General features: G+C 36.7%; 1 protein-coding gene across 1 annotated transcript in view; it reads left to right on the top strand.

Annotated features, from left to right (window-relative positions):
• PPA2 (inorganic pyrophosphatase 2) overlaps positions 1-19,474 on the top strand; it is an 84,410-nt gene extending 64,936 nt beyond the window's left edge. The window contains exons 10-12 of the mRNA XM_021680367.1: positions 1,546-1,615; positions 18,170-18,209; positions 19,281-19,474. Coding sequence (XP_021536042.1) covers positions 1,546-1,615; positions 18,170-18,209; positions 19,281-19,309 — 139 coding nt within the window. The 3' untranslated portion in view covers positions 19,310-19,474. The remainder of the gene's footprint in view (positions 1-1,545; positions 1,616-18,169; positions 18,210-19,280) is intronic.
• The last annotated feature ends 2,204 nt before the right edge of the window (positions 19,475-21,678 follow it).

Consider the following 21,678-nt stretch of genomic DNA (forward strand, 5'->3'; position numbering starts at 1 on the left):
TTTAGAAATGGGTTATCAGATTTAACATAAAATACCAGATACCCAGTTAAATCTAAATTTCAGAGCAATATGCCTTTTTAACATAAATGTCTCATGCAATATTTGAGACATACTTATACTAAAAAATAGTTTGATCTTATTTGAAATACAAATTTAATTGGGTATTCTGTATTTTATCTGGCAGCCCTATTTAGAGAAGAATCCCCTGTTCTCTTACCATCATTTTCCCAGAATTTCCAAGGTATGTTTTACTTTGGTTTAGTTATAATGTTAAAAACATTGTATATGGCATATTTAGCATACACCATGCTTTCCTTAGAGGACTAGCACTTAAGACTTCGCAGTGTCTAATTTTTTGCCTTGTTCTTTTAAAATTTAGTTTTGACATTCTTTAGGGAAACATCTGACTTATAAGGCCTTACCTTTTTCAGTTTTTAGCCTACTTAAATATGGGCTGTGGAAGAGAGAATACAAAATAGTATTAAAGATAATGCCAACTTGCATCAAATATTATTCATGCCAAGAATGAAAATAAATCCCACATTGTGAGTCTGGATAGAAAGCAGAACAGCCACTTAACTGTAATTGCTATTACCCAATGTCTGATTACAGACAGATATAATTACAAAGATAAATAAATAACTAGACAGATCTTTTTGTCAATATATCCCAAAATATTTCACAAAAGCCATTATGAAAATGCATTTGATAATATATATCTCTTAAGTCTACTTGGAGGGCAAGTATGTGTGTGTGTGTATGTGGGTTTCATCTTCTTTAGGGATCTGCTAATTACTTTTTCCTTTGGCTTTAACTCCTCTACTGCCTCTTTCTGTATCCATTTTAATCTGATTTCTTTGATGAAATTTTTAAAAATCTTTCTTAATATGTTTGGGAGGAATGATGCCTCTGCTTTCATCCAGGAAGTAGGAAATACACCATGGGTGACATGCTTGTGGAGACAGCCTGTCATTCCCCGTTGTGTGGGAAGGCTTTGACCAGAGAAGGGGCTCCTGCCTACACCTTCCTGACCTGCCCTCCTGTAAGAAAACCGAGTTTGCATATTCATGTGCTTTCCTCTCACCACTCTTGGTTTGCCTAGCCTTCCACACCTGTTGTCTGAGAAAGAGCTACCATAGCATCTTTCCCTGGCCAGCTACAGTGTTCATCACATCACTTAGATGAAAATTCTTCCTTAGAGTCATCATTCCGTGGGTCAGGTTTGGTTTTTCTTTTCCTGACTAAAGGCTAAGTGTAGTTGTGGTGTACAGTCTTTTATATACCAGGAGATTATTTAGATTTGTATACTATTATTTAAATTTAAAAAAAATTCTAGAATGTGCAGTGCTGTGGAGCACTGTATTTATAACTTTGCCTGAAAGAATGTACAAGTATCTCAGTTTATATTCATTCAGGTCCTTTTTCACTGGATGGAAATAAATTACTGGAATTCTACATTCAACGTGGAGTATTTGGAGTTGGTTTGCTTTTTTGGTAATTGCTTCTTTTTTATCCCAATTAATAATACTGTCTTTTCCTCTCCAGCACAAACGTGCAGGTATGTGACAGCCCTTTCCATTGCACTCAAGAGGAAGCAAGATCAATAGTTGAACTGGTAAGGGGCAAATATTCAAAGCATTCTTTAATCTTACAAATGTCACAGGGAAATCTAGCAGAAATTCTGAAAAATCTAGCAATGAACTGTATCAAGTCTTTTGGGAAGCATAGTTAAAAAAATAACATTAGAATCTATTTTTTTTTAATCTGGAGAATTGAAAATCTTTTCGTTGAATTTTTAAATTCTGTTTTCTAAAGTACATTAACCACATTGGGGCACCTAGGTGGCTCAGTTGGTTTAAGTGTCCAACTCTTGCCTTCAGCTCAGGTCATGATCTCCTGGTCATGGCTTTGTGCTCAGCAGGGAGTCTGTTTGAGGATTCTCTCTCTCCCTCCGCCCCTCCCCCCCCACTCATGTTCTCTCTCTCTCTCTCTCAAAAACAATTTAAAAAATACCCTTAAGGTATATTAACCATTTAATTAATTTCATATGAAGCTACTTTTGTTAAAATCACCAATTTATTGTTTATATGCATTTACTCTCCTTGTACTGTCCTGTTCCCATGAGTGACCCACCATCCATTGTCAAAATTATGATTGGCTGCTGGTGCATGTGCATTTTGGCTCAAGAAAAATGGAAGAAGACTGTTTCTCCTTTTTTTCCCCATTTATAGGCTGTCTTGCAAGCTTTCCTTCTAGCTAAGATGATATCCTTGGATTTTTACATATCTTAGTGATAAGGCTGCCTGGAGGCAACTGAATTTATTAGGAAATTAATGCTTGATTTGGAGACCACTAAATAAGAAAATTCATATTCAGATAATCAGGTAATGTTGCTATATAAAGTGTGTTCAGGATTGGTCATAGCCTAGAAATCCCATTTATAAATTAAGCTTTTTCTTTTTAATCTTAAACTAATTATGAAATTGAAACTAGTGAATTTAGATCTTTACTTCAGGAACAATGAAAATGTTTACTCACTGTGGCTGCTTTGAATTTTTTTCCCCACTAATTCATCAGCTGTTGAATTAGTACCTGCTGTGTGTGGTAAGATTCTAGGTACTGGGCATGCAGTATTAAAGAAAAGACAAGAAAACCCTCTGCCCTTATGTAGCTAACATTCTAGTTGGGAAAATGGATAATAAATACAAGGAAAATAGGGCGCCTGGGTGGCTCAGTCGTTAGGCGTCTGCCTTCGGCTCAGGTCATGATCCCAGGGTCCTGGGATCGAGTCCCACATCGGGCTTCCCGCTCTGCGGGAAGCCTGCTTCTCCCTCTCCCGCTCCCCCTGCTTGTGTTCCTGCTCTCGCTATGTCTCTCTCTGTTAAATAAATAAAATCTTTAAAAAAAAAAAAAATCAAGGAAAATATATACAGCTGACCCTGAACAATGCAGGGGGTTAGGGGTGCTGACCCCCCTGCATAGTCGAAAATCCATGTATAACTTTTGACTCCCCCAAAACTTAACTACTACTGATAACATAGTTAGTTAACACATGCTTTGTACGTTATATGAATTATATATTGTGTTATTACAATAAAGTAAACTAGAGAAAAGAAAATGTTACTAAGAAAATCATAAGGAAAATAAATACATTTGGTTTTGTACTGTATTTATTGAAAAAAATCTACTTATAAGTGGACTTGCACAGTTCAAACCCCTATTGTTCAAGGATCAACTGTAGTGTGTCTGAACATAATAAATGCCATTATGAAAGATGGGCAGGGCAGAGGGGATGAAGTGCCAGGAGTGGGATTAGAGTTGTAGTTACTAAAAAGGGAGTCAGGGGCAGCCTCACTAGGAGAAGACTGACATGAGTCAAGATTTGTAGAAGGTAAGAGTATTAGCCAAGTGAAGGAAAAGCATCCCAGGCCACAGTCCCAAAGGCCATGAGACAAGAGGATGCCTGACATGTTCAAGAAATACCCAAGGAAACACAGTGACTGGTGGAGTAGAGAGAGTCTAGGGGAGACAGGAGGAGGTGAGATCAGAAATGTTTGGATCTGAGGGGTGGAAGCGGTGGCAAATTATTATGAAAGACCCTGTAAAATAGTCTGTAAAGACTGTCTTAAGAAATTTGTTTCTTATTCTGAATGAGATACGGAACCACGAGCTAGTTTTAAGCAGAGGAGTAATTAGATTTTGACAAGATTACTCTGGCTGCAGTGATGAAAACAGATTATAGGGAGGTAGGGAAGATCAGGGATGCCATTATTCGTAATGCAAAGTACAATATCAGTTTATTTTCCCCAAGTTTTCAGTTTTGTATATATGTAGGTTATATTCTGAACTTAGCTCTCATCAATATTTATTATTCTTTAAGGAGAAAAAGGAAAACAAAAAACTTTTTATCTTTGCCCAAGTAGTCTCTTGCTAATCTCAGATTAAGACTATTCCATTTTAGTTTGGGATTTATAAATAATAGGTATAATAGATTCTTGTCTTAAAATTGGCTACAAGATTAAAGTTTCTGTCTTACATCCTGTTTTTTATTTGTCTCCTATCATATTAGTAGGAAAATAATCCTCTTGGAAAAAAGAATAATTGGAGGACATGGATGTGATTTAGATAGTTAGATCTGAGGTAAGATTAGAATTCAGAAACATTAATATCCAGCTTTAATTACTTGGTGTGGTAACTTTGTTGTGCTTCATAATCATGAAGAAAGTGCTAAACTGATTATTCAGAAAATCCAGATGCAGAGAAATCAGTCCTTCTTCACTGCTTCTAATGGAGCATATCATATATGGGATTTCACCATTTAAAATGTGTAAGTTGAAGAATTGCTCTATTTGCAGCATCTAGTGATTCAGGAACCCAGATTAGATAATACTTTCTTGTGAAAATTTTACTAACTTAAAATAACGAAGTTCTTTGTAGTCAGAGTATTTTGACTTGGCATTTCATCTCTTCAGAACTACACTGAGATGTTTGAATCAAAATTATTCAGGTATATTTTCCCAGATCTCTCTGTTTTGCTATATACTGAGCATTGCATTGATGTCAAAGTACTATTAGTTTTTGTTTGCCCTTTGGTTGCTCAAAATAACTTAAGACATTGAAGTTATCCATCAAATTTGTTCACATTCTGACCACATCAATCCTGGGATTATGTAGAATCAAATTATAACCCCAGAGTTTATTAGTGGGCTTTATTAGAGTGAGTGAATGCATTCTAACAAGTTTAATCAACAAGATCTATATTGATAGAATACTCAGGATGAGTTGATTAGGTGAGATTTTAGGATAAATTAACTGCTTTGGCAAATGGATACTTTTAAAATACAAAAAGAAAAGACATGGATTAAACTTTTGAGTGATTAATAGAACTGTTACAGGAAGCATATACTTGTGAATATGTATTGATGAAAGCACAATTAAGTGTAAGTAGCATTGAGATATTAAGAAAAAAATCATTAAGTAGTTACCTGACAATATGTACAGGTCATAGGAAGAATATTGTCATTATAACCGAGAAAAATAAAATAAAAGCCGACAGCCTGATGAGTATTATTTGGAAGCATCTGAGAAACAAAACAGAAAATAGCTATAGAAGTAATTTGTCATGCATAAGTCAGGTCTTAAGAAGGATAGTGGATCTGAAGAGGATAAGGAGAATTGAAATGATCAAAAGAATTATGGGATTTTGTTTTGGATGTAGATGTTTGAATTATTTACAATCATGAAAGGCAAGGCTGTGTCAAAAGCAAGACTTGTGCAGATCTCAACACACTGGGGATCCACAGAGGCAGAGAGCACTGCCCTGTTACTCTGGGAGTCGGGCCACAGCGTGGTTCTCTGGCAACAAGAGTAACAGTCTGTAATAGTTCAACCAGAGGACCACCTAATTACATGTCTGGGGATATTGTGTCTTTTTTTTTTTTTTTTTTTTTTAACTTTTATGTAGCTTTAGAGCCAGAAAATAATGGGACTTTGCAATTCTTGAGGATGGTGTGACTAGAAATTGGAGCTTTATTTCCAGGAGCAAGATTCAGAGCATTTATAGGGAACAAAAAATGTGTGTTTGTGTAGGTATGTGCACGCATTATGTGATTTGCCTTCCAGATATAATATTAATTGCTATTGATGACAATTTATTTGACTACTGGGATTTAAGATGCTACTTTTAGGATCCTTTATGTAAATATTTTTTGAAAATATGTTGAGTCGATTGAAACAAAGTTTATAAGCTTAATCTTATAGACATATGTAATTAGAGAATGCATCGTTTTTTCTAGTACCTGTGGACACTTCCAGAAATTGAGTATTGGTCCACAAAAAGAGTTGCCAAAAAAAAAAAAAAGCCCAAGAGTTGATCTCATGGAGACAACATTCTCTTGTCTATAGTATAATAAAGTTTACTTATCACTTATGAAAATATTAAAAGAAAAAGCCCCAAACCCATATGTTTGGAAACTAAAAACACTTCTGAATAAAGTTATACCACAATAAAACAAATTGTAAGGAATCATAAAATCCTTAAAATTGAGTGACAACTGGGTTGCTATATGTCAAAACTTCCACAATGCAGCAAAAACAGTTTTTGAGAGCAGTAAAATGATATAGCAGAAATGAAAACTGAGAGGCCAGATTCTGAACTCAACAGTTACTCTGTTCTTTTTCTTATCTTTTAACATAAGAAAGAAAATCACAAAGAGTAGAGCAATTTATTTTATTTTTTTTAGTGGAGGGAGGGACAGAGGGGGAGGGAGAGAGAGAATCTTAAGCAGGCTCCACACCCAGCACGGAGCCTGACACAGGGTTCAATTTCACGACCCTGAGATCATGACCTGAGCGGAAATCAAGAGTCAGACGCTTAACTGACTGAGCCACCCATGCGCCCCTACAGCAAATGTTTAATGAAAGAAAACAGATAATGGCAAGGATCAATTAAAACAAAAGCTGGGTTTCTTTTTTTAAGAATAATAGGATAGACAAAACTATTATAGGAAGGATGAAAGAGAAAGCACAAATGAAAATGTCAAGAATTAAAGACAGAATTATGGACATAGATATTTAAATAATTAGAAGGGAATACTGTGAGATGCTTTTGGCAAGAACACAGATGAATTGACAATTTTGTTTAAAATATAAATGACCAATATTAAATCAAGAATAAATGGAAAAGTACGAATAGGGAAGTACAGCATAATGAATTTTTTAAAAAATAGAAGATGAATATACATAATCATGAAAATGGCCTTTTCTCTCATATTAATTAATGAAATCATTTGACTTTTAATCAGGATCCTACTAAGGTTTTTGATTGAACTTGACAGGATGATCCTAAAATTTATATGGTGTAGTAAAGGCCGGGAATAACCTAAAAAGAATTGATAAATTTAAATAAAGTTTAAAAAAAACCAAAACTGTAAACAGTTACAAGATACCATAAAATGAGGTAAAATATAAGCCATTGATTGGGAGAAGATATTTGTATAGAAATGACAGAAGATTTAACAACTTATTCAGATCAACAAGAAAAAGATAACCTCGTAGGAAGAAAAAAATGGGCAAACAATATAAATGGACAGTTCACAAAAGAGGATACTTAAATGGCCAGTAAACGTGAAAATTTGCTGTATCTCACCAATAATCAGTGAGATCAAACTAAGACACAATAGGGGCACCTGGGTGGCTCAGTTGTTAAGCATCTGCCTTCAGCTCAGGTCATGGTCCCAGGGTCCTGGGATCGAGCCCCGCATCGGGCTCCCTGCTCAGCGGGAAGCCTGCTTCTCCCTCTCCCGCTCCCCCTGCTTGCGTTCCTTCTCTTGCTGTGTCTCTTTCTCTGTCAAATAAATAAAATCTTAAAAAACAAAACAAAACAAAACTAAGACACAATATAATTTCACAGTTACCATGTTGGCAAACGTGTAGAAGTCTGATTTTCCAGGTGTTTTTAAGCAAGTGGGGAAAGGAGGCCTCTCATACTTGTTGATATGTTTGATGGGAGTATAAATTGACACAACTACTTTAAAGAGCAATTAAGTAATTGTAAGTAAAGTTGAAGATACTTAGAATCCACTACTCAGAAATTGCTCTTCTAAGTACACGTGTGTGTTTATGTGATCAGACATGGCAAAATTGGAAACTGACTAAAGTCTATGGATAAGAGCTGGGTAAATAAACTGTGGTAAATTTATGTGGTGGAATGCTGTGCCACAGGCAAAATACGGAAATTGGAACTGTGTGACTCTACATGGGTAAAACCTGAAAGTGCAGTGTCGGGCAGAAAAAGCTTTTGCAGCAAGACATTGTGCATAGTATGCAAAACACCCAAAGCAGTACCATATATTTTTATGGATACAAACTGATAATGGTGTTCACATTTTAGAAACATAAATAAGAATAGTAAGCACCAGTGTCAGCATGGTGGTTACAGGTTACTTCTGAGAAGGGAAATAAATACGATTTTAATTTCTGATGCGTAGGGAGAAAAAGAGACTTCTGTGAAGTTTCTAAATAACGTTAACTCTTTTAAAAGTGTAGGGAGTAGGTATGTGTTATAATTGTCTCTGCATTTTCTGCATGTTTGAAGTATTCATAATTAAAAAATTTGAACACCTTGGAAAACAACAGAGAGAATTAGTAAAACCAAAAGCTATTTCGTGAAATGATCAATAAAATTGCTACCTCTTTAGCCAGAATAATCAGGAAAGAAAAGAAAGAAGACAAATTTTCAGCATCAGGAATGAGAAAAGTGACATCCCTGCTGATTCTACAGTTATTAGGAGAAAAATAGGAAAATCTATGAAAAACTTTATACCAGTAAATTTGACAACTTGGATGAAATGGACAGATTCCTTGAGATATATAAATTACCAAAGTTCACTGAAGAAGAAATAGGCATAAACAAATTAAATGTGTACTTAAAATCTTTCCATAAACACAATACTTGGCCTAGCTGACTTCCACTATTTTTATTCGCATTGTAGGTTCTGGCCAGTGCAATAAAAAGAAGGAAAGGGCATCCAGCTTATAAAGGAAGATGACATGAATGTCTATGTAGAATATTCAATAAAATCTACCTGAAAGCGACCAGAATAAGTGATTTTAACGTTTGTTGCAGGATACAAGATCAATATACAAAAAACAATTATATTTTTATATGCTAGAAATAAACAGTTGGAAACTAAAAGTAAATATGATATTTATAATGGCATCAAAAATATGAAACACCTAGGGATAAATCTGGAAAAAAATATATGAAGAACCTGTTAAAGCATTGCCGACAGAAATCAGAGAACTATATTAATAGATATATTTATAAACATGATAAATACATCATGTTTATGAGCTGGAAGACTCAAATTACGATGTTCTTCTCAAATTGATCTATATAGATTTCAGAGCAATGTCAATCAAATTCTAATACACTTTTTTATAGAAATTAACAAACTCGTGTAACAAACTCATAAGTACCAGAGACCTAGAATAAATTAAACAACTTTATAAAGAAGAAAGTTGGAATAGTAACTTCCTGATCTCAGGACATTTTATAAAACTACAGTAATCAAGATACTTTAGTAATGGTGTAAAACTAGACAAATTAATGAAACCAAATCCAGAAATAGACCTACATATATGTGGACAACTGATTTTCAAAATGATACTCTTTTCAACAAATAGTACTTGAACAGTTGGTTATTCCATATGGTACCAAAGAAACCTCACTTCAATCCATACCTTGCACTGTATATATGATAATTGTCTAAAATGCATCCTAGACCAAAATTTAAAACATAAAACTATAAACCTATTTTGATCTTGGGTTAGTTAGGCAGAATTTTTTAGATATGGCACTAGAAGCATAACCTATTTTCAAAAATGATGAATTTTATCAAAATTAAAAATTTCTCTTCTGTAAAAAAATACTCAAGAGAATAAAAAGCCACATACAGTAAGAACATATTTGAAAATCATACACCTGAGAAAGGGACTTGTACTAGAATATATAAAGAATTCTCACAATTCATTAATAAGAAAATAAAACATCCCCTCACCCCCAAAGGAAATGTGCAAAATATTTGAATGGTCACTTAGCCAAAGAAGACATACTGAAAACATGTGAGATGATGCTCAACTTGACTAGTCATTAAGGAAATATAAATTAAAAACCACAGTGACATACTTATGCACACTTCTTAGAATAGCTAAAAATATAAAAGATTGGCCATTCCAGTTGTGAGCAAGAATGTGGAGGAACTGGTCATTCCATAGCCTGCTGATCGGAATGAAAAATGATACAACCACTATGGAAAAAACAATCTGGCATTTTCTTGAGAAGTTAAGCATAGACCTACCATGTGATCTAGCCATTCCACTTTTATATATTTACCCAAGAGAAATGGAAGTATATGTCCATACAAAGACTTGTACACAAATGTTTATATCACCTTTCTTTGTAATAGACAAAAAGTGAAAACAACCCAAATGTCCATCAACAGATGAATGGATAGATAAATTGTGGTATATTCAGACCGTATGTTCAGCAGTGGGAGTACTCAGCAATAAAAAGAAGTGAATATTTGATACATGCTTATAACATGGCTGACAATTTTTAAAAATTTAGAAAATTGAGTATATAAAAGCAGACATATACATATTATATCATACCATTTATATAAAATTTTAAGAAATGCAAATGCTCATGTATAGTGACACAAAACATCATTGGTTGGAGAGTTTGGGAGATAGCCAGGGAGGAAAGATTTTGCAGTTTCTTTTACAGGGACAGGAAGAAATTGGGGATAGTGGGTAATATGTTTATTATCTTGACTGCGATGATGACTTTGTGTATATATGTCAAAACTTACTAAACGATAATATAAATACAGTGTGCACCATTTATTTTATGTTGGTGTTAGTCCAGTGAGTTTCTTTGTGGGGAAAAAAAAAAGTTCCAGAGTCCGACCGTCTAGGTCCAAATATCAGGTCTTTCATTCATAACTTAAGACAAATTATTTAACTTATTTATGCCTGGTTTCTTTATTTATAAAATGGAGCTAAGAATAATATCTTCCTTATAAGAGTTACTGTAGAGAATTGGATGAGATAATTCAGGTAAAATGTGAAGCAGCTAGAAAGTATTCAATACACGTTGGGTTTTATTATCACTATTGGCATTAATGTTGTTGAATTCAATGGACCACAGAGAGAAAAATCCCTTCTATTCCAGCTTCTTGAATACTTGCAGTGATGAGGATGTCACTCCTTCATGAGATAGCCCATCCCATTGTTGGATATTGGAAAAGTCATTGTGACTAATTTAAATTATTCAGTGAGAATCAGTCCTATATTCAGAGACTTGAACAGGAAGAAAGGGAAGAGGAAAGAGAAGTTAGTTTCTACAACATAACTTATTCTAATACTTAACCACTTTTCCCATCTGGGAATTTTTTTCCCAGAATTTTCCCACATGCTTCTATTTAAGCACTTTCCTTGTATTCTGCTCTCTGAGGAAATGGAAAACCTCTAGGCATCATGAGAAGTTGGGCAAAGTTTGAATTAGGTAATTTGCAAGGTTTTTTACTATTTGGTGACTGTAGTCATTTTGCTGGGGAAAAAAAAAAAGAATTGACCTTTGTGAGGTTGCACACACAAACTCAGTGCATGTAGGACTGAGAAAGAACCACACTCGTTGATAAAGAAATTCCCAGACCTGTCTCAGGCCCTACACAGCCTGGTAGCCTCAGGGATTAAAATTCCTAGAATTTAGGATTCAGGGCAAAGAGAATAAGTAGCACACTCCCACTGAGTTGCAGGGCCCAGTCTCATGATACTGTGAACCTTTAGCTCAGAGGAATGGTGGAAAGCACTAGAAACTTCTGGAACTGGGAGAAGAGAGTACCTCCCAGAGAAGTCTCAGCAGTAGCAGTCTCACTTTGTTTTTGCCTTCTCTTGGCCAGGTTTCCCCTAAAAGCAGTCTCAGGCAAACCTGGAGCACACAAAGCTCAGAGATGGCCGTGATGATGGTTCACGGGTTCATGAGTAGTGCGTTGAAGGAGAAGAGTAAGGGGGAAATTTCTACTTTAATTAAAAATGTACTGACTACACTTGGTAGGCTTTATTTCTCTAGTGAAGCAGTGATATCTGCAGTGTTGTGTGAAATTTGGGACGGTGATTTTGTATTTGATGTCAGGACTCCTCAGCTGAATGTTAAAGGACAGTGCACTAGAATCAGATCCTGATTTATCAAGAAAAGATATTTTAAAAAATTTTAATAATGAATTATCATAAAGATGTTCCTTTTTGACTTCTTAAAAGCTCATTCTGCATCACCACTCAGAGGTGAAACAAATGAAAATAAGGTCATTTTGTTTGATTCTAGCCAATTATATACATTATTGGAAGGAAGAGGAAGTAGATTAAACTTACATAACCTAAAATACTCTACATTTTGTCTATGGATAACTAAGAATTGGTCATATTTTGCTGGGTTTCTAAAGCAAAAATCAGAAAAGAAATGTAAAAGTAAAACTAATACACAGCAATTGCCTTATGAACTGTGGAAATATAATGCAGGAAGAGAATATTAAAGATAATTTAATTAAATTAATTTAATTAAATCAATTTAATTAATTAAATTAATCAACTACAACCCTGCTGTACCTTAATGAAAAACTGGGAACTTTTTTTCCCTTTAATTTTGAACCCTTATAATAAAGTGAAATAATATCAATTCTTATATAGGAAAGCACAGTTTTATAGTGTTTCAATCAGTGTATCATGTTAGTTAATTAAGTTGAACAAATGTAACCTGCAATGGAAGATGCTTGTAGGGACCTGGTGGGGTTATATGAAGTAAAGGCACTAAGTACAGAGCAGTTGTATTAATGGTTCATATCAACTTAAAATACAGTTTAAGCATGAATTGGGACAGAGGCTAGAGTAAGCTTTCTTTGGTGGGTAAAAGAAAGAGGAATACTTTGGTACTGCAAACTCCAGATTCGTTTATGAAAGTATTTTTGGAGTGGGAAAAGGAGAGATGGCATTTTTAGAGTAAGAGTATAAAATAATACTGTTTTGTGGAGAATTTATATTAGATGATTAGAGGGTGCCCACATTTTTCCTGTAAGTAACTGAAAATGCTTTCTTCATTTCTTACCATGAAAACGTCGTGGTGGTGACTTCTGACAGAGTTGGGATTGGGTCACTTTTAGGTGCTCCTCTGTGCTGCTCTTAGTTCTTCCATTTTTTGTAAGCAGGTGTGGTTTGTTGTTACATTTAAGAATCAGGAAGCCATTGACTCTAGGTCAAAAATTGAGCAGATGTGTCTCATGAACCCCTTGTTGTTCTCAGATTTAAATGTTGGTCTCTCTTTTGGCATATGTTAATACGGAAAAATGTAAAAAAAAAAAAAATGACCCCCAAACTATAAGAGTTCTTATCTCTGAGCGTTCAACTTATTGGTGATGTTTGTTTTCTTTTTTTATAAGGCTTTGTACATACTGAATATATCCTAACCAAGAAATATATTTTAAGATTGAAGAAATAAGGGGGTGCCGGGCTGGCTCAGTTGGTAGAGCACGTGACTCTTGATCTTGGGGTCATGAGTTCGAGCCCCACATTCTGTGTGGAGATTACTTAAAAATAAAAATAATCTTTAAAAAAAAATGAAGAAATAACATTCTGAAAATTATTTTTTTTAAGATTTTGTTTATTTGAGAAGGAGAGTGCGGAGAGAGAAAGAGAGCACAAGTCGGGAAGTGAGGAGGGGCAGAGGGAGAGGGAGAAGCAGACTCCCCACCGAGCAGGGAGCCTGATGCAGGGCTCGATCCCAGGACCCTGGAATCTTGATGTGAGCCGAAGGCAGACACTTAACCGACTGAGCCACCCAGGCGCCCCTGGAAATTATTTTTAAAATAAAATGTAATGATAAATGTTTCAGCTAGAGTAGTTTGTTCGTTTCTGTCCTGTAATACTTCGTAGGTTAATGAGAAGTTGCTCAGTTACCCTGTTTTGTACAGGCACGCCTCATTTTATTGCCGTTCACTTTACTGTGCTTCACAGATGCTGCATTGTATACTTATTGAGGTTTGTGGTAACTGTGTCAAGCAAGTCTGTTGGCTCTGTGCCACTTTTCTAAAAGCATTTGCTCACTTTGTGTCTCTGTCATGTTTTGGTAATTCTCACAATATTTCAGACTTTTTTATTACCATATTTGTTATGGTGATCTGTGATCAGGGAGCTTTGATGTTAACTATTGTAATTGTTTTGGGGCGCCACAAACCACACTCATAAAAGGCAGTGAACACAATGGACAAATGTGTGTGTTCAGACTGTTCCACTGTCTGGCTGTTCCCCATGTGGCCCAAAGAGAGGCTTTCCTATCACCTGAGACAAAACAATATTGAAATTAGGCCAGTTAATAACCCTACAATGGCCTCTGAGTGTTCAAGTGAAGGGAAGAGTCCCACGTCTTTCATTTTAAATTAAAAGCAAAAAATGACTAACCTTAATGGAGAAGGCACATTTTGAAAGCCAAGACGGGCCCAAAACTAGGCCTCTTGCTTCATACAATAAGCCAAATTGTGAACGCAAAGGAAAAGTTCTTGACTACTCCAGTGAACACCCAAGTGATAAGAAAGCAAAACAGCCTTATTGCTGTTATGGAGAATGTTTGAGCGGTCTGGACAGAAGATCAAACCAGCTACAACATTCCCTTAAGCCAAAGCCTAATCCAGAGCAAGGCCCTGACTTTTCTCAATTCTGTGAAGGCTGAGAGAGGTGAGGAAGCTGCAGAAGAGAAGTTGGAAGCTGGCAGAGGTTGGTTCATGAGGTTTCAGGAAAGAAGCCGTCTCCATAACACAGAAGTTCAAGGTGAAGCAGCAAGTGCTGATGGAAAAGAAGCTGCAGCAAGTCAGCAGAAAGTCTAGATAAATGATTAATGAATGTGGAGATGCTAAGCAATTGATTTTCAGTGTAGATGAAACAGCCTTCTATTGGAAGAAGATGCCACCTATAACTTTCATAGCTAGAGAGGAGAAGTCAGTGCTTGGTTTCCAAAGCTTCAGAGGACAGGCCGACTTGTCAGGGGCTCATAAGCTGGTGACTTCATTGCCATCCCACAAATCCTCAGACCCTGAAGAATTCTACTAACTTTACTCTGTCTGTGCTCTGTAAATGAAACAACAGAGCCTGCATGACAGCACATCTGTTTACAACATGGTTTACTAACTATTTAAGCCCACTGTTGAGACCTAGTATCCTTTCACAATATTATTACTCATTGACAATGCATCTGGTCACCCAAGACAGTTGATGGTGATGTACAGTGAGATTCATGTTGTTTTCATGCCTGCTAACACAACATGCATTCTGCAGCCCATGGATCAAAGGAGTAATTTGGACTTTCAAGTCTTACTACTTAATACCTTTCATAAGGCTATAGCTGCCACAGATAAGTGATTCCTCTATGGATCTGGGCAAAGTAAATTGAAAACCTGCTACAAAGACTTCACCATTCTAGACCTCATTAAGACCATTTGTATTTCAAAGGAAGAGGTCAAAATATCAACATGAACAGGAGTTTGGAAGAAGTTGATTCCAACCTTCATGGATGACTTCGAGGGGTTCAAGACTTCAGTGGAGGAGGTAGCTGCAGATGTGGTGGAAATAGGAAGAGAACGAGAATGAGAAGTGGAGTTTGAAGATGGGACTGAATTGCTGCAATCTCATGGTAGAAGTGGAATGGATGAGGAGTTGTTTATTATGGATGAACAAAGTGTTTTCTTGAGATGAAATTTGTTCCTGGTGAAGATGCTATAAAGATTGTAGAAATAACAAAGGATATTACATAAATTCAGTTGATAAAGTAGCGGCAGGGTTTGAGAGTATTAACTCTACAGTTTTGAAAAAAGTTCTACTGTAGGTAAAATGCTATCAAACAGCATCGCATGCTGCAGAGAAATTATTCATGAAAGGAGAAGTCAATCGATGTGGCGAACTTCGCTGTTGTCTTATTTGTTTAAGAAACTGCTAAGCCACCCAAACGTACGGAACCACCACCCTGATCAGTCAGCAGCCATCAACATCAAGGCAAGACCCTCCACTGGCAAAAAGATTATAACTCACTGAAAGCTCAGGTGATGGTTAGCATTTTTTAGCAATAATTTTTAAATTAAGGTATTTACATTGTTATTTTAGATATAATGCTATTGTGCACTTAATGGAGTGTATACATAACCTTTACTAGGAAATCAGAAATTCATTTGGCTCATTTTATTGCAATACTTGCATTATGGCAGTGGCAGAACCAAACTTGCAATATCTCTGATGTATGCTTATATACCACATGTTTCCTTCCTCTGAAATGTTTGGCAGCTCCAGCAAGAAACAACTGCTCATTTTGAACAGGAAAGCTAAACAGCTAACTTTCCAACAAACTTTGTAATAGATATCCTGCACAATTGAAAGAGCATACCAATTGCAAAGAATAAAGAAGTTACTCTTGCTGTCTGTGTAGTAAAACAGCCATCAAATCCCAGAGGCCTACTCTCAATGAGTATAATTTTTATACCGTGGTGGTACTTTCACACCCAGGTTTACGTAAGTTCTGTCATCCTCCAAACCAACCATCGTTAAGCATTTTCTTGTGCTAGGAAGCTGAATAGAATTTTTTCTTGGTTTTTTTTTGAAGTACTTGGAAATCTCAAGGATGTTCTGTATAGAATTTATACAGAGGTTTTTTTGTTACATCATTTTTCTGTGACAGAACATAAAGTACATTTGATTAGCCTTTTTCTTAAAGAGTGAAAGGAAAAATAACTTTACACTATTTATGGTTCAGAGGAATGTATTAGGGTTCTCCAAAGAAATAATAGGATGTATAGATATATGTAAAAAGTGATTGTGGAGGCTTAGTGAGTCCAGAATCTGCTGAGTAGGCCAGCAAGCTGGAGACAGACGGGAGCCAGGGATGCAGATGAAGTCCAAAGGCAGTTTGCCGGAAAATTTCCTCTTGCTTGGGGAGGCTGGTCTTTTTGTTCTAGTCACGCCTTCAACTGATTGGTTGAGGCCCACCCACATTAAGGAGGGTAGTCTGTTTTACTGAGAGTTTACCTATTTAAATGTTAACCTCAGCTACAAACACCTTCCAAGTTGACGCATTAATTATCCAGAGGCTATTTACTGTTGCTGAAATTTAAGTTTTTCTTCCTACTGACTTGTTCTTATTCAGTACTGCCCTTAGACCTAAGCAAGGAGGTCCCTACTTTGCTTTGGCCTTCATCAGTTATGTCCCTCCCCATAAGGCAAGACCAAGGGACCAAAGTTGTGCATTCACCAGGAGCCAAGCCCCCGCATTCCATACCACACTCTAGCTACTCAAAATCCTTTGCCCACATAGCTGCAAGCCTGTTTCCAGGGTCTTCATGGGCATCTCCCCAAGTCCATGCTCATTCCTTTGTGAACAGTGTGCTCACTGTTACTTCTGCAGGGGCCATTGGGTGGCTGTTCAGAGGCAAGGAGTACATAAATGTGTGGGCTGGAATTTCTGCCCTTGTGCAAGGGAGGCTCCTCACTACAGCCTGGAGCCTGCGAACGGGAGAGAAGTGGGGCAGGATGAGGGCCACGTGCCTCTTTTCCTTACTCTGCTATATTCAGGCAGTCTCTGGGGTGTCTAGAATGCCAAACGAGGGCTTCCAAGTCGTTACAAAAGTATATTTCTCAAGATAGGAGGATGGAGCATACTTTATACTCCATTCATCACTTTGTTAGCTTGATTTATAACTTTTAAGTATTCACATGTATGGTATGCGGTCTTCCCTTTGTACCTTTGTCCCAGACCTCAAAGGTTAGAAACAGATCTTTCCTATTGAGGGTGAGCAAAATCAGAGAATTAGAAGTTGGTTATTAAATTTGAAATCTCAAATGTGATATAAAATCAGGATAGTGGTTATCCTGAGGGGAGAAAAAGTTATGATTGGGGAAGGGCCTGGCCTGTTCCATTTCTCAACTTGGGTGGTGATTACATAGATGTTTATTCTTGCGCTTTGTGCATTCCTCTCCATGGATGAGGGATCTCTCAATAAAATGTTAAAAAACAAAACAAAACAAAACAAAAACTAAAAAATGTATTGTTCTTAATTAGGAAAAATGATATCTCAGAAAAGCCTTTCTTTCAGACTTGTCTATCACAGATTATACTACATTTGTTTTATAAATCTTGGCCCAGTCATGGAAATAAACAGAAAAATTAAATGCTCTAGAAGACGGCTAAATAAATTATATAATGTGTGTGTGTGTGTGTACATGCATGTGCATGATGTGTCTATGAATGTTTGTGTTGGATTTTTGTCCTCTAGTCCTCAGCCAGGGAAACAACTGAAAGAAAACCTCTCTCTCTCCTCTGCATTCTCAGTAGTTCCCATGGGTTAATGAGAAAAATATTTTCAAGCATGCTTTTTTTATTTGACTCTGTCTGTGGTTTGTTTATCCCAAAGAAGAAGCAATGAGGCAGAGAGGAGTACTTACTTTTCTCAGGTTAGAGAACCATTGCGCATAAAGTTTGTTTTATAGTTTCACGAAAAACAAAACAAAACAAAACATTGTGGATGGAGTTTCCACATCTAGATATTCGTAACAGGGACTCTTTATTTTTATCTTTCAGGTGTCATCGTCACCAAATAAGGGAAGAAATAAAGAGGAAGGTACGGTTTTTGGTTCTTGAGGAGCTAGATATATAAATTTGTTTATAATGGTGGAAACCAGAAAAAGTACAATAGGTTAATTTAAAAGTTATATAAACCAAGTAAAATACCTTTTAAAATAGTCATTAAAATTTTCAGATGAAATCAATTATTTCCTAATTTCAGAAAATGAAAAGGAGCACATATATTACTTCTAGGCTAGAAAATAGTTTGTGTTAGTGACATTTTTGGTGAAGTACTGAGAGGTTTCAGGTACTTCTGATAAATTTAATGAGACTCCAGATACCTGAATTTGGGAGATTTTCTTTATTATCTCATCATTTTAATGAATCATTTTAAATAAATATCTTAAAATCAAAATTTATAGTAGGATTGAAAATACTGTATTTTTTGTTAACCATTATTTGAAGCTGTTTTGAGAAACAAGTAAAAATGTCGTGTAGTAAGAATTTCAGAATATAAGCATAGGCACGAAGCATTCATCTTTGAAACTTTGCAAGATTTTTGATCCTTTGTTTTAATATAAAACATTAGAAGAGCATTCAACTCACAAAATTGGAGGAAAAATTAGAACTATTTACTGTGTCAAGTTCTATGATGTTTAGAAAAGAGCAGATCTGTAGACATTTCATGGGAAAGCAAGCTGTATTCCTTATATGGGAAACTAACAGACTGTTTCTTTTCAATACTATCCCATTTTGGGATATTTGACAGGCAGTCAAATTTTACAGTACAAGGTTTTCCTAGACCTTTCATGCTATAGCTAGGACACTAACTTCTGTGTTATTCCGTAGAGACTAAAATGATCCAGAAAGATGAAGGGAATAAAATGGGAAGCCTCTGGAATTTTTAGCACAGTTTTATATAAGGCTTGAGCCAAATGAGAGAACTTAGGACAAGAGTTTAAAGGGGAGTAACTTGAAATAGGGAAATGTGTCATACCAAGCTTATGATTGTTTTTCTCTGCCTAAATACTTCCTAAAGGTCTGAATTTAAATTTGTCTTCCCTCCTCCCTCCCTCCCTCCCTCTTTACCCCTTCCCCGACACCCTCTTCCCCATTTCAAACACAGAGCAAGTGTGGCACTTCCTTGGCAAGTGATTCGAACATTTGAAGTTCTGCCATCAAGATTCCAATCTCCAGGAATTCCACGACTCCCTCTCCCCCAAGTGCTAGCAACAGGCAGATCTATGAGAATTTACTGATTTCCTCTTGAAACTTTTTTCCCCCAGCGTTTTTTGAGATATACAATATGTAAATAAAGACTGATATTTTTAAATTATTTGGGTATTTATTGATATGAAAAGAAGATTTTGTTTAATTTCATAGCAAAAATTTAGAAGCATTGAGTTTTGACCAGTTCTAATTTCTGTGGCTGAAGGAACCCATCAATTTTATCAGCTTTTATTTCTGTAGGTTAATGTAGAAATTACAAATTTAGTAAGCTAATTAGATTATTGTGGATAATTACTCTCATTTTCATACCACATTGTCTTTTTTCAAGTTGCTGGTGGAACCTTTCTTTAGCCAAACTCTGTCCCCTATTAGGCCTGTGTAATGTGTTTACATTTATTAAGGTTCTTTCCTAGAATTTATTACTTTAGAGGGCCTAAACTCTCTGATTCTCGTTCAGGCCCCTTAGTCTCAATTCTCACCTCTCTGGGAACGAAGCTCAAGTCTTCATAAGAAGCCCAGGTCTCGCACGTGAGGTCTGTCTCTTGGATGTCTCTTGGACATCTGCAACCCCTCTGGTCCAGAACTGAACTCTCTTATCTTCCCTCATTCTTCAGCAGTGGAATTCACATTCTCCTAGCCACCCCGCTCAAACCCTTGAAATCATATTGAACAACCTCCTCCTGTCTTCATTCATGAAGATCATCTAAATGTTTCTTGGCCCTCTCCATTCCTTTCCACCTCCCTCCGGCCCTGTGCTGGTTTCCCCCCTGATTTCACTTGGATCCTTGGAGCCTCCCAGCTCTTCTCCGTGGCCCCCGGATCCAGCCCTCCGCCTCGGCCCCTTTGCTCTAGCTCCACTTCATGCCCTCCTGTCTCCTGAGCCAGTTGTTCTGCCTCTGGCTTGTTCTCCCTTTCATGCCATCCTCCACATGGCCAGTTATTTTCCTAAAGCAAAGGTCTCCTTGTCACATTTTCTCAGAATGCCTTCAATGGCTTTCCATGTTGTGGAGAAGAAGAATCAGACCCTCGGATTTCCCTAGGAGTCCCACCCTCCAGCCACGCCACGCTACTCACTCCTCTCCAAGAATATCTTGTCTGCTCACACTCCCTTACTGGGCTGCTCTGGCCAGTTCCGTTCAGATCTTTTCTTCCCCTTTTCTCTTTCTGTTACCATTATGAGCATGTTCTATTTGCATAATCTGTTTTGAAATTTACAAAGCGCTGAAACAATAGCTACCATTTCTTGAGCATCTATTGTGTTGTTGGTTTTAGATGTCATGCATGCATAAGCCCTATAAGGTAGGGATTGCCCACTTCATTTTGAGGCTCCGAGAAGTTCTGTAACTTGCCCTAGGTCACACAGTCAGTTTCAGAGCCAGAATTAACACTCTTGACAGTATGGCTCTAACTGCTCTTTTTCCACCCTGCTGTGCATGCTGCTTCCCACATACAGCCGCCTTGTGATGTAGGCACAGCTCAGAGTATGCCTGTTTTACAGATGAGGAGATGGGCACAGAGGGTTAAAGTGATTAGCCCAAGTGACATAGTAATGTTCACTTGAGACGTCTTTGGGAATATGTAAACTTCTTTGGAGGACATCTAAGAATGTGAGGAGAGAATCTGTTGTTTTTAAGTTTATTGATTCACTGATTTTTTTATGTTGTGGAAATAAAGCATAGAGGAAATAAGGAACAACTATTATTGCAGTAGTTGTAAACAGTAAGCTGAGTTATCAAAAGACAAATTAATGGGCTTGTGGCATGTTGTGTATTAATCTCCCGAGAGTTGGAAGAGAGAGGCCATGTCTGGTGGGGCAACCCACACCTGCTGGACTCCTCCCCTCCTAGAAGTTAGTAGTACTTAGATGCTACTTAGTGAGCCTTGCTGACCTCAGTACGGTTAATCAAAATTGTCTTCACAGTATACAATTTTGCGTAGTTACAATCTTAATAAATATATAATTTTGAATTTTAATTTTTCTCTTATAGGCGTTTTTCTACATTGCTACATGGCCATCATTATAATGGTGACAGTTACATTTAATTGAATGGCTGTTTCATGATTGTTTCATAGTGTCTTCCAGACTAGCTGATCTGATCTTTGCCAGCCCTTTCCCATGGAACAATTAGTAAGTTTTATACTATATAGTTATAAAGGAAAACTCCTGGAAAAAGTGGAGTAAATCATTGTTAAAATTGCCTCCGACAAATTAGGAAACCAAAAGTGACCCGTGGATGGGTTTAGGTAACACTTACTAGAGCAGTAACCGGGGATGTGAAAAATCAGAGGTAGAC

Source organism: Neomonachus schauinslandi, chromosome 2 (genome assembly GCF_002201575.2).
Source record: "Neomonachus schauinslandi chromosome 2, ASM220157v2, whole genome shotgun sequence".
In the NCBI taxonomy this organism is placed as follows: Eukaryota; Metazoa; Chordata; class Mammalia; order Carnivora; family Phocidae; genus Neomonachus; species Neomonachus schauinslandi.